At 29.6% G+C, this 14,275-nt stretch overlaps 1 protein-coding gene across 1 annotated transcript in view; it reads left to right on the top strand.

Annotated features, from left to right (window-relative positions):
* The first annotated feature begins 3,235 nt into the window (after window positions 1–3,235).
* Window positions 3,236–14,275, top strand: part of LOC129968348 (uncharacterized) — a 104,741-nt gene continuing 93,701 nt past the window's right edge. Inside the window, exon 1 of the mRNA XM_056082205.1 lies at window positions 3,236–3,286. Coding sequence (XP_055938180.1) covers window positions 3,254–3,286 — 33 coding nt within the window. The 5' untranslated portion in view covers window positions 3,236–3,253. The remainder of the gene's footprint in view (window positions 3,287–14,275) is intronic.

Raw genomic sequence — 14,275 nt, 5'->3', positions numbered from 1 at the left:
TTGTTAAGCTCATAAGTTGATTAAAAAAATTTGTTAAGTTAATAAAGCGATTAACAAAATTTGTTAATCGCTTTTTTCTCTGCGATTTTGCAAAAGTGAGAAAATGCTCTTAAATAATTGAGCAAAGCGGGTTAACAAATATTTGAAATAGTTTTGAAATGTGGTCTTTTTACTGGTTAAGGTAATCAAGAAATTTCTTCCAGGAAAACAATTTTGAAAAGTTAAAAATTTATTCTGAACATTCACGTGAGGATTTAAAAAAACATCTCTACTTATAATAAAGAAGAATTGTCTACGTGTCTGTACAAACCAGATCGTTTGACTTAAAGCTATCGAATTTAGCACATATATACCTTGTAGGAGGAGATTGTACACCTCAGAGAATTAGAATTTAAATTAATTAAAAATTATGCTGAATCTTGGTATTTTTCCGCACCCCAGAAAATATTAACGCACAAAATTAAAATTTATGTTTCAAAATTTAAAAATTTGTCTTTTAAATGATAATAATTGTGCAAATTTTCACGAATGTTGGCATGTTAAAAAATATTTCTTACTGAATTTCCAAAAATAGATTACATTATTTTTCTGAAATTCAATTTATTTTCTTTGTTTAATCAAATACTTAATCCCTGTTTTTTCCCCTATTATTCCATTAATAAAGCTAATTAGTCTGTTTCCATATTTATTTATTAGTTTTTAAGGTCGATACAGATGAAAGACGATTCGAGACGAAGTATGGGGGTCCATTTCTTTCGTACTTCGTAATTAAGAAATATGATTTATTCTTGAACTAAATTTTAATTATTGATTTAGACTGTTTATTATTAATATCCGCTTTATTCCCCTTTTTTTTTGCAAAGCAAAATAATAATAATAATAATATTTTTTTAGTGATTCTAAGGATATATAAACTTACAGAAGAGAAGAAGCAGAGAAAAAAAAGTTGAAAGGAAAATAAGAGAAAACATATTGTATTAATATATATATATATATATATATATATATATATATATATATATATATATATATATATAAATAACTTTTAAAAGTAGGTAACGTAATTCAATATTTAACGTTTTGAGCTTAGCTTCGTAGTGTTTTCAACAGAACCGAATCTGAGGTTTGGACTTTTTTATTTTGATCGATTCGCTCCAAAATTTAATATAGATGAAGAATTATAGTAGTTCGCATATTAAGATTTATTCATACAGTTCGCTGCATTTTGAATCATTGCGATCATACAGATTTTCCCTTTTCGTACTTCGTCCAAAATTTGAGACATTCCTGCAATTTATGCTTATTAAATATCATTCGTTTAATTTTTCAATTCTTTTTAGTTTTTAGTAATGTAGAAATGAAAAGATTAAAAATGAAATTCTTTGATGATTATAATACTTTTACGCTGTCTTATTTTAAACAGAGACAGTAACCAGCAGTAGTGGTCTTCCTAAAAATTTCTCGCACACATTTTAATAAAAGTATTATCCCAGAAAACACCCTGTATGGCAGTGATGTATAATTAGTTGCGAAATATTTTTTGACGTGCATTCAGCATTTTTACTAACTCTGTCGTGAGATTCTTGGCGAATTTTTCCTTAGTACGCGGTTAATAGTATCCAAAATCGAGAATAGTTTTGTGTTTTAGATGCGTTTTTCTCAATCGACTGAAGGGCCGGAAATCTTAACCTGAAACTGGAGGGTTTCAGGTTCGTGACCCGATTCCACCGAAGAACACTCGTGAAAAGGGGATCTGTTGCCCGTTAAATCCGTCATGACCAAACGTCCACCCACTGGTGGGGAGAGGAGGGTGCCAGCTCAGGTGTCGTCCTCGTCATCTGACCGCGGTTCAAAAGTACGAGGCCCGTTCCGAAATTGCTCTAGTGTTGCTTTAAACGGGACGTTAATATAAGTAAACTAAAGTAAACCCAGCCGATTGAAAGCAAAATTTTACACAGAACTACGCCTGCAATCACAAAATCACATATTAAATATGATATATTTAAGCCTTTGCGTTTTTGTGTTATCGCATTTCTACACTTCTGAAACTACAGAATGACAAGTGGTATACTTCTTGTTGCGCTTGGCTCAAAATTTGACTGATGCCTGTACTATATATGTCAAATCTGTGCACCAAATCTTATCCCTATAGCTCTTTTCATTTTGCAGATATTGTGCTAACTTAAATTCCAACTTTCTCTGAATGGTATTTGCTCAAAATTTGACAAAAGTCTACAAATTTGATATAATGATCGCATGCAAAATTCCTTCCACCTAGCTCAAAACGTTTTTGAATTATTTTTGTCATAGAGAGACGGACAGACAAACAAACATAATGCCAAAAAATGTTTTTTTTTTAAAGGGAGGTTTAAAACGAGATGATTCTTCAAAATCTGGAATTCGAATTTTTTGACGATTACAATACCTCCTCTATATTTTGTTAATGAGAAAGTAAAAGACATTCATTAATTGAAAAATTCACGATTCGCTAAAAAATGAGCATTAAATAAGACTTGAAATAAAAAGTGCTCACTAAGTGGTTGACAAATTTTCAGTTAAAATTTAATCAGAAAAAAACAATAATATTTCACCTTTGCATCTTATACATTTTCGAATCATTTCACATCGCTATTAATACTCACTTTTTAAGGCTTAATATTCACAGAAATATTGGGCCAATAACTCATACAAATTAATTTCGGGTTGATAGTCACACGCGGCTTATTCTAGGCACGCTTTGGCCATAAATTTGCCTTTCGAACGACAGGCTCACTTTTTCAAAGCAATCTTTCCCATGCTATTCAACGATGATGCCCTTACGATAACGAAATATTCCCCAACTTTGTAACCCTTTCGAATTTGTTTTTAACACCAAGATCGAGATTAATATCGCTTTTACTGGTAGAACATCGAACAAACAACACTCAAATGACTGGAACATTAGATTGAAAGCCTTCGCAAGGCAGGCATGTATTCTAAAGCATGCATGAGGGCCCTCGGGTTCTTTAGTTGCGGCGAGGAAGGCCTGACTGTCGAATTATATCGAATGGATCTCAGACGCTATTGGAATCGTTCAGGGTATTTAATTTTAACCACGCACACAAGCTGTTTGTTTTTTCTTTATTATTCAGTCCATAGTTATGTAAATTAGCAGGTGTTGCGTAGTATGCTATGTACTTGACACAGAGGAAAATATATCGTACCCTTATTTCTAGGCCAATTTTCTGCGGTCAAAGATCAAAGAATAACATCAATGATCTATTATGGGAGGATAATCAGCAGGCAGGTTATTGTTTCCTTTTTTTATTTGTTCCCCTTGCTCTTAAAGAAGCTTTATTTATTCATTTATTATTATTATTTTCTGATTCGCTGACATAGCATTCCATCTTTATAAATAGGAAAGGTGATTCTTGAGCAATGGATGACTCATCTAGAGGCGGTATTTAGAATTTTGAAGAGATGGATCAGTTTTGGAATTTCTTTTGATAGCTATTATTATAAAAGCATTTTGCATCCTTCCTTTTACATGACTTCTATAATTTTATCTATCAGATGCCTATTTAGTATTTCATAAAGGATTTAAGCTCGAAATCTGTATAAGTAGAAAGGTAATTTTAAGCGCTTTTATCTTAAGAATAAGTAAAGATATGGTAGTAACAATTATAACATTATAATAATAATCGGAACTATGGGCATTGTAAAAGTATATCAACTTTGCATACAGTACTATAATTGTCAACAAGTTCGATTTCAATTCCATTCGAAATTCGATATTAGGATTCCTTATCCTTAGGAATTATTAGGAAATCATAAATAATTTACTAAGATCGAAAAATAAAATTTTGGTTTTATATTTGTTAATCTATGAAAATAATAACTGAAAAACGGAGTGGTTTAGAGAGAAGAAATTTAGCACTTGACGTTATGACCAACGATATTTCTATCGGATATTAAATGAAATGCTTTTAGGGGAAATGTGCGAATACGTCTGTCTGTCTGTCTATGAATTTATTTTCATCAAAACTCAAAAACGCTACGATCTAGATAAGTATAGTTTTACTTATGTTTTTTTTCCTACAAGAATTGAAAACCTCTTTTATATTTTGACCAAGATTGGTTGCAAATAGTTCTGCCTATTCACACGCGTATAAATATGATGGTTCAAAAGATCGCCGCAGTCTAATAATAATAATATTTCGGTTTTTACGATCAAAAAGTTTCAGGTTCGAACCCGATTCCGTATAAGATCCATCGTGTATACTTGCTTGGCAAGCGTTAAACTCGCTTCAGGGCCAGACTTTCATTCTTTGGTATGTTGCGGAAATCTGGAGTACCATGCGAGGTGTCATCTTCATTTTACAGCAGTTCGAAAGTAGAAGGCCCTAATGTTGTTTCCAAATACTATATTTATATAACTAAATTAACCTTTTATTTGGCATGGTTACTGAGAAGTAACATGTAGTATGAGAGAACTACAACTCAAAATGCCTGGTATTGTAAGCATGCCTTCTTACATAGATTTCTGGGTAATTCGCAAAATAAATGAATCAAAAGAAAATTCTAAGAATTAATTAATTAAAATGGATTTCTAAGAACACGTAACTATATTTTTACTAGATTAGTAAAAATATTAAGTTAATATAAGCAAAAAGAATCAAAAAAAGAAAAGAAACGATGAATCCGGCCTGAAGACTTTCTCAAGGGTCACCCTCAGGCACAGATTCAAACAAGGAATTTTTTTCTGTGAGAGGTCCGACTTTCGTTCAAAAATTTCAATTTCAGGGGATTTTCGGGTCGAGAGGAGTCAATCACAGAAAAACTCCCTTGTTTGAATCCCTGCCTGAGGGTGACCCTTGAGAAAGTCTTCAGGCCGGATTCATCGTTTCTTTTCTTTTTTTGATTCTTTTTGCTTATATTAACTTAATATTTTTACTAATTTGGTTAACTCTTTAAAGGGCCATTTTTTTCTAGTCATTATTATGTTAAAATATTTTTAGGCTTGAAATTAGAATAAGAAAAGCGATTCATTTATCTTGTTAGATAAATTTAATGTGATTAATTAATTAATTAATTTGGTTAATTAATAATGAAGTAACAAATCAAGACACATCATTTTGTGTGAGATAAAGAACTGAAGCATCTAAGTTTCTGCCTTTCTAAAAAAAAATTGTCAGAACTTATGCCAACCTACATAATTTCATACAAATATTGATAAATTTGATGGGAAGCATACTTCCCACGGCCTTAGAAAAGGTTAAGTTCATCTGTGTTTCAGTAGTATCAGCATTATCGCTCTCTAAATACATTTGCATGTTTTTTTATTTGTTTAGCTTTTTTAGTTTGATTCAGAAATGATTTTTTTAAATTTTTTAATTTCATAATGTTTGTATTTTTGATTAATTTGTTAAATATATTTTACATATCCTACTTCCTCAATATGTGCACCCCAAAAACGTTTTACTACAACTTTTCACTGTTTGCTAAACATATCTCAAGAATGCGAGAAGCCTGATGAAGGATTTTTAAAATAGGATCTTTACATCGAAATTGTATATTTCTTTGGAATTTACTAAGAAATTCAATAGTGAGTGGATTGTGCTTGTTTGTCTATGAAGGTATATATAGATACAATGATACCTGCTTACAATAAGCTAAATAATGAAATGTGGTTTTGACTCCAAGAATGCAGATTTATATCGAATTTCGGACTCTATCTATCTGTGGGAAAAGATACAAAACGGATACTGAACTCATTTCACTATATTTCAAAACTGAATACAAACTGTTAGTTGTTTGAGAAATAGGACCGTACTCCAATTTAGCATTAATATTAGTTTTACAAATTAATATGAATGTCGCTTATAAACATAGACAAATATATTCATTGTTACTTAATACAATAAAATATGTTTTTGATTATTATTTAATAGTATCTTTTCAGTAAAATGTTAAAAGAGCTTCTAGTTTCAGTATTTTAGGATAGTATCTATTTTATTTTTAATAATAATTTATTTAAAATTACATTTCAGGATTTTTTTTGTTTAGTTTGAATTAAACTTTCAGCAACTAGGATAAATATTTTCAAAATTTTAAACAGTGAATGGTTAAATCCAGATTTATGGTTAATATAAAATGACTCATAAAACATAAGGAAAACCCAGAGGGCATGGTCTTCCCGAAACTTTCTCGCGTGCTAACTCCTCTAATCCCCTTCCTTTCCTTATAAAATAGGGGATCTCTGAAAAGGACACGAATGCAGTGCATAGCATTAGTCTTTGGAGATACTTGGCATGAATCGAGCCTTTTCACAGAATTTATCGTACCTACATTACCTTTTCACTGTATGCATAGTAGACGCCCTTTATTCAATCGGTTAATACCAAAATTTGACACAGAATTGTAGTTAAAGTTACAAAATAACGTATTGAATTTCAATGATTTAAATAATTGCGATTATGAGTTGTTGCGTTTACATGGAAGTGAAGCTATAGACAGGCCGGCGATCAACCTGTTGACAAATTTGATTCAAAATTTGATAAAATTCTGAATTTTAGATGTTAAGCTTGTGCGCCAAATTTTGTCTGTCTAGCTCTTTGTTTTGTTGTTATTGTGTTCATTTGTAATTGAATAGTCAGACAAACTTCCTTTGATTAAAATTCGTTCAAATTTTGTTAGAAATTTACAAGTGTGGTGCTAAGATTATAAATTAAATTGCTTAAAATTCTAGCTCAAATAATTATTGATAAAGAATTATCGAAGATAGGCAGACATACTGCTAAAAATATGTTTTTCGAACTGTGAAATGAAGAGAATTGTCTAACTTTTAAGTCCAAAATTTTTGTTATTATTACAATATACTTCTTTATACTTCGTATACAAGCAACTAAAAATGGCAAAGATATTTTAAAAATATTTAAGGAGATTGATTGATAACTTTTATTTAAATAATTATTTATATTCATGAGCTTAAGCAAATGAGATAAAAATATCTCTGCATGAAATAAATAATCCTTTTATTAAGAGCACAAAAGAGTCATTATTTGTTCAAAACAAAAGCAATAAACAAAATTAGAACTGCGAATAAAATGACTTCTATCTGTTTTATGAGCGAACACATCATTCGGAAGAAGAGTTAACTCCAAAACCGCAGACGACTTTTTAAAGAACAAAATAAAATAAAAAAAATGGATCCACACATTCATCCGAAAAGAAATAAATGCCTCTTCCTGATAACTGTGACCGCTTTTAATCGAAGATCCCACTGCGACGATGTGCTCAGAAGTATAAAGAAGTTCTACTTGTTTTCGAGCTCTAATTGTGTTCAAGCAGCGTTTTAAAATCTTTTAATTCCTCTTTCTGTTTGCCGCCCATACCATTTTGAAGGTACGGAGGCTTAAAGGATAATGTGTGTTATGGAGGCACTGTGAACTTCTCAGTTCAGGTGCATTTATTTAACCTATCTGGTTTGTGCCAAGGACTTTAACCTCAGTTGAAAATTAGTCAGAGTTTAAAAATAGACAGACGATTATTTGATTATAATTAAAACTGTAAAGTACTCTATGTATTGAAAATTAAAAATAATTGTTGCAGAGAAGTTATTTCTCGTTTCAAAACACACCACCAATTTATTTAAAAAAAAATCAGAAATAGTATTTATATTTACAAAGTTTTCTTTTGACCAACAATGAGTCTATATTTATATCTATATTGAGTCTATATTAATATCTCTACTCATAATAGAGATGTACTTGTATGTACGTGTTGGCGCTCTACAGGTCAAATTGTTTGACTTAGAGCTTTCAAATTTGGTCCAGAATTGGTTGGGAATATGCATTTATTGGCGTCTTTTTTAAATTTTAATTAGCTTATTTTTGAATTAATTAAAATTCAGTTTCTTTGCTATAATTTCTGAAAATATTTGCTTTTCTTTTTATTAATAGAGGAAAAAAAATATTATGGTTTCCACACTAAAAATCTAACGTGATATTCTCTCAAAACGGTACAGCTGGGACTTGATTGTCTATATACAATGGTTAATATGCATTGTCTTTGAAAGTAACTACTTTTTTCAGCGGTATCTAGGATGGCTTATTGGCCATTTTGAAGACAAATGATTACAATTATATGTACAAAATAACCTTGAATCATATTCGCTCGTCTTCAAAGACGCCGATAAGCCATTACTGAGGCTCATCTTTATCGTGGTCAGCAGTACTTTCAGTGAAAAAAAACATATAATATCCCGTCTTAATATCATAATATTTTTAGACTGGAGCCACTGTCTGAGCATTGAGTGAAGTGAAAATCGTTGCATAAGAATGAAACTTTCAGTGAATCTAAAGATGCCAAATTTGGCACGTAATTACTTTCTGTTCATAGGCGTTGACTAAGGAATGAATTTTTTAAATTTTAATTAATTAAAATTAATTAAACTGCTAACGCTTTACCTTAATAACTTTGGAGCATATTACGGCACTAAAACCAGTTTACAGAATATCAATTTCAATTTACTTTGTTTTAATTTTTTTTAAATTAATTTCAATTCTAGTTTATTTTGACGGCTTCAATAATAAATCGCCAAAGAAATGCGAACCGTCCCCAATTTTATAATGGAACCTGGTTATCATGGCGTAATCTGAAAATGGCCAAGTACATTGGGAATGTCACTATCTTGGCAATATCTTATGCATAATGAAGCTTGGCGATCTTAATTTTTAGATCTTAAATTATTGTTACAATTAGTTCTTGCTATTTTTGCTGCTTACTACTTTACTGCTGGTAATTATATCGTAGTGTACTTAATATGAAGAATAAATTATTATAAATAAAATAAATATGTAATAAACAAAATAAGTAAACAATTTTAAAAAAAATTATGTTTTCAGAAAATAAGCTTTTAAAAGCATTCTTTTATAAGTGTAATTTATTTATTTTCGATTTTTTAGTCGGTGATTTAATTTTTATATTAAAGATTAAACACTCTTTTCTGAAACTGACTTGCATGTGATGCTGTCATAAGAATTAGTATTTTATAAAATTAATCAATTAAATGGTAATTAAAATTGGAAAAAATATTTAAATAGAGTATTGTCATCAAAAACCTACAACTGTGAAAAATTATAAACTAACGCTACTGGAAGGGAGTGAAAAATTCGAATACAAAACTCCGTCTTGGCAAATATAAAACAAGTGAACCTAAATATAAACGATTAAAAATAATTTTATGGACCGAAAACATTTCAAATAGTGAACATTTTAAATGTGCAATATCAACTTTTTATTTTCTCAGGTACAAAATATAATCATGTACAAAATTTGGCACTCGAGATTATTGCGATTCTTCACTTTTTAGATTCTCCACATTTTTGCAACTCTGTCTCTAGGTCTGTCTGTGAACACGATAACTCAAACTCACTTTGAGCTATACAAATGAAATATGGAATGTGGCCTTTCCAACTAATGGGTAAATCCATTCATGGGAACTTTGTTTGGTTGTCCGAGTACAAATGAACATGATAACAATAAAGAGTAAAGAGCAAACTCTTAACTGTTTATTATAAAATTTGCTGCAAAGATTTCATGATTTAAAATGTAAATCCGAATTAAGTTTAGATCCGTCAAGGCTCTGGCTATTTGTCATTTTCTTTATATAAGATATGAGAATGTAACTAATATAGGACAATTTGTAAGCATATTTTTTACCCTCTGTCAATATAAAACTCATAAAACGAAACACGTGTTCAAAATTTGTTACAGTTCAGTTCATTTCACCTGTTTTAACTGAAAATGCTTCTTCCATGTAAACAGCTTTAATAAGTTTAATATACTTCTATTTGCTTTAATAGGATAGTATAATGTTATGCAAATCGTACCATTCTCCGAGAATAATTCATGAAAAACTTATTTTTGAGTGGAATTTTATCTGGGATTGAACACCTGTCATTTCTTTTTCTTTTTCTTTTTAACCTTTTGGGAGTATTTAACTTTCAAATACCTATAAAGCAGATGCTTTTAAGAAATAATCGGCATTGAATGCTATATTTTTAAACCAGGGAAAATAATTTCTCCAAAACATACTCGCATAAATCTCTAATAAAGGTGTTATTTCCTTCACTAATTCACTATTCCTAAAATCACACCGTGCGCCTTGGCAATGGAATGAAGGTCAGATTGTGTGTTCATAAAAACATTAGAATTTTGTTTCTTTGGGAAGTTGCATGCTTTTTTTTTTATTTTTACATACTTTTTATTTTAATGCTATTTTATTTTTAATTTTTTAAAAATTTTTATTACATTTACATTTTTAAATTTTGTATTTTCATAAAATCCTTTTTATGAAGAACTTGTAAATTTAAATCTAATTCACATATATTTGCATTGTTTTTTTCAAAATTTGATTTAATTAGTTCTTTTTATGTTCAGCATTTCCTGGATTAAAGAACAAGCAAACTCATTTAAAAGGATTTTTATAATTTTTAATGCTTTATAATGTGAAAAAATGAGCATTTCATGTTATTTATTCACGAAATTCAAGTATTTAGAGATTAGATAAAAATACAGCTTATTTCTTAGTTCAGAAACTAAGTTATACATTTCTTAAATTATCTTTAAAAGTTTTTATAAATTATTGGATAAACTCTTAAACTGGATAGTTTTTGCTTTTTTCTTTTTTATTTAAAATATCCATATTTCTACCAATTTTTTAAAACACTTCCCGTTTTTAAATAATACATTTTCTGTTTAATAGGTGTTTCAAAAAACTATTTTATACAAAAATTGAACAAATGTAAATATTTTATAACTTTTTCCAAAAAAATTTGTTTTAAATGGTGTCACTTATTTTAATAGAGAAAGAAAATGAAAAATTTTGACACAGTGGCGAAAGCTGATAATATTAAAATAATTTAAATGATATTGTCATTTAAAAATGGATATTATTATTTAACGATCTAAGAGAAAACATAGAATATATACAAACTAAAAGGAAATAGCCATTTTATTCTATATATTATTTTTCTTAATTATTCTTCCCCCCCCCCCAAAAAAAAAAAATAGGAAAACGAATTTATATTTTGTAGCGAAAAGTTCCGATATTGTAAGATTTTACAGATTTTAGAAGTTTCAAAGAATACCCAATTAAAACGAAGAAATTCCAAAGGAATTAAAGATTAAATTTATACCAATTAATTTTGTATAAAATGAATATATTTATACAAAATTAATATATTTACTCTATAAATTAATATATTTTAATTTTACCGATATCGTAAGAATTTACTGATTTCAGAAGTTTCAAAGAATATATGATTAAAACGAAGAAATTTCAAAAGAATTAAAGATTAAATTTATACCAATTAATTCTCTATAGATGTATTCATTTCTAAACATAGCTGAAAAATGGATTGCTCTTAAATAGTAACAAAAATCAACCTTACTTTAAAAATTTATTGATTTGATAATGCTTAATAGTTATCAAAAGAAACGAATGAAAGATTGTGTAATTTAAAAGAAATGGTCAAGGAAATGCCATTTAGTTCTACATAAATTATTTTTTTTCTTTACAGAGGGGGAAATGAATTTACTTTTCCATATCATGTAACTCCATTTTTCTTCCACTTTCCATTACTATTTTCACTTCAGAATGTTCTATTTATTGTAAACTCAAAATAAATGAACGTTTGATTTTAAGATAGCAGCAGTTATTAGATATCTTTATATCATTGCGCCTATTTCGAAACATAATGAAATACATGTACTCGGATCACGTTCTGACTGAATTCTGAAAAAGGTAACGCTTTTTCCAGATTTCCAGCCATGAGCTAAAACAAAGCCACGCCAATCGGAAACTTCAATTTGTTTTCACTTGATGGCAACGGTCTCCCACTTTTGTTTACAATTAATTGATTTTTCTGAGGTCATGTGGGTTTTTTTTTTTTTTTTTTTCGTAGCGTGACGATCAGCGCTGATAGCCGAAATTTCGAAAGTGTCTGCGCAATGTTTGAATGTTACGACACTGATGTCACGGGGTTGCAATCAACAGACCACGACCCAAGGGATAGTTGTCATCTGTGAAAACTTTAAAGGCTGATAAAAAAAGGGATGGTTAATGGTTTTAATAAAAGTCAAAGGCTTGAATTATCATTTGAATATTTAACTTCCGATTGTTTTAAATAGATTCCTCATGTCATTTTTTGAACACGATAACTAGATTACAGTGTAACTTCATATTCGAGTCAGTGCCAGAAACTCGAAATATATTTTCATTGCTTATTAACCCCTTAAGCGTCGTGTCAGCGGATCATACAAACATCAAATTATAGCTTCTCAAAATTATAAGCCGAAATCAAATAATTCTAAGACGCTATAATTTGACACATAAATTACAAGTAATCCACAAACATCTGAAATATTCTATGGATATTTGATTGAATAAGTAAAACAGAGCATTCACGAATTGAAAATTGGCCGCTGTAAAAAAGCAAAATAGTGAAAAGGTAATAAAGTCTGGAAATTTTTTCAAAAAAATTTGGACCCTATTATCACGGCTTGTGGAGGCTTGTAAAAGGACATATAGGAGGTAATTTTTTTTTATGACTTTAGAAGTTATATAGGGGAAGGACTGAAATTTCATTCTTAGGCAATTCAATAATAATATAAATAAGTTTCGTCCATTTTTGTGATAATGATTATTTAACTAATGAACTATTAGTAAATTTCGTGAATAATGATCTATAATAGAATAAAACAACCATTTGCAACGCTGGGCGGAGTTTAAAAATAGCCCGCCTGTTTAATCTGCTGAATTATCGGATCGAAATTTCAATTTCCGTTGGCGTAAAGCAATTCAAAGTCTTTTTTCTATACTAAAGTGATTGGTTTATCCGAATACCAATTAAACTAAACACGAATTAAAATTAGTTATGGGATCAAAACTTCACATTTTATTTATATTTTCTTTATGTTGAATTGCAACAAAGTTCAATAAGCTGAGGTCTGAAATGAGTATTATTTATTAAATGTATACTGCTTCTTTATATTTTGTCTTCATAGACCCATATTGCTAATGTTTTGATTCGGCATTTTTTGAAAGAAATTCTATATTTAGAAATGCATTTCTTCCCGATTATAAATCGTTACTTGTTCCAATTTATTTTGAATTTTTAGTTTTGATTTGAACTTTCCTAAAGTTCTTTATTCCACAGAATTCCAAACTTTTATTGTTTAATTTTTATGCTATTGTATATTTACATCTAGAGTACGCTGTGAATTATAAATATTTATTTTTTATTTTGTAAATATTCTGCCAAAGTGCGTGAGATTTTCTACAACAACTTTCGTTAGTTTTTCTATAATGATCAAATTTATGTTATTGTTAACAGGATTTTTAACAAATTTATATCTTCAGAGTCATTTCGCAGCAGTGCAAAGGAAAACTAAGTATGCATTTTTTACTTTTTCGTGTACGTAATATAGAGAAAGTGTGGGTAGAAATTGTCAGAAAATTCGAAATTTCGATTTTGACGAATCTCCACGTTTTAGATCTCCTTGAATTCGAAAAACATTGTCTTTCTCTCTGTCTGTGACAAAGATAGTTCGAAAACACTTTGAGCTAGACGGATGAAATTTGGTATAGGATCTTTACACCAGGCTTGAAGTTTTCTATCATTTTGAGCAAAATCTATTTAGAGCAAGTCTGTCTATGCGGCTGTTCGATTATAATTGAACACGATAACTACAAAACGAAGTGAGCTTAATTAATAAAATTCGATACACAGATTAAATATCTATAGCGTAGATACCTATGAATGTTTGAGCCAACTCCAACTATGGGGTGACTGTCTGTCGGTCTGTACTTTCAGAAACAATTAAACGTGGTAATTGAAAAACGCAATGACTTAAATGTATCAAATTTAATATGAGATTTTGTGACTATAAGTGCAGTTTTGTGTCAATCAAATTTTGAGCCAAATCCAACTGGCAGTTGACTGTCTGTCGGTTTGTACTTTCAGAAACATGTAAATGCGATAATTCAAAATCACAATGACGTAAATACATCCAATTAGGTATGGGATTTTGTGATTACAATTGCAGTTTTGTGTCAAATTTTTGTTTCAATCGGTTGAAAAAAACGTGTCTGAAACATACTTTCGAATTTTTGCTATTGTTAACGCACGCCAGGGATAAATCGCTAAGTAACTCACTAAGGAAAACACTATAGATTCAGTAAAAATTCTAAGTTCAAGCCAAAAGTTAATATTTCATAGCCATTTTAGGT

The sequence above is a fragment of the Argiope bruennichi genome, chromosome 5 (genome assembly GCF_947563725.1).
Source record: "Argiope bruennichi chromosome 5, qqArgBrue1.1, whole genome shotgun sequence".
Classification (NCBI taxonomy): Eukaryota; Metazoa; Arthropoda; class Arachnida; order Araneae; family Araneidae; genus Argiope; species Argiope bruennichi.
Note: the sequence above shows the minus strand (reverse complement) of the source record. Positions and strands in the feature narration are given on the sequence as shown.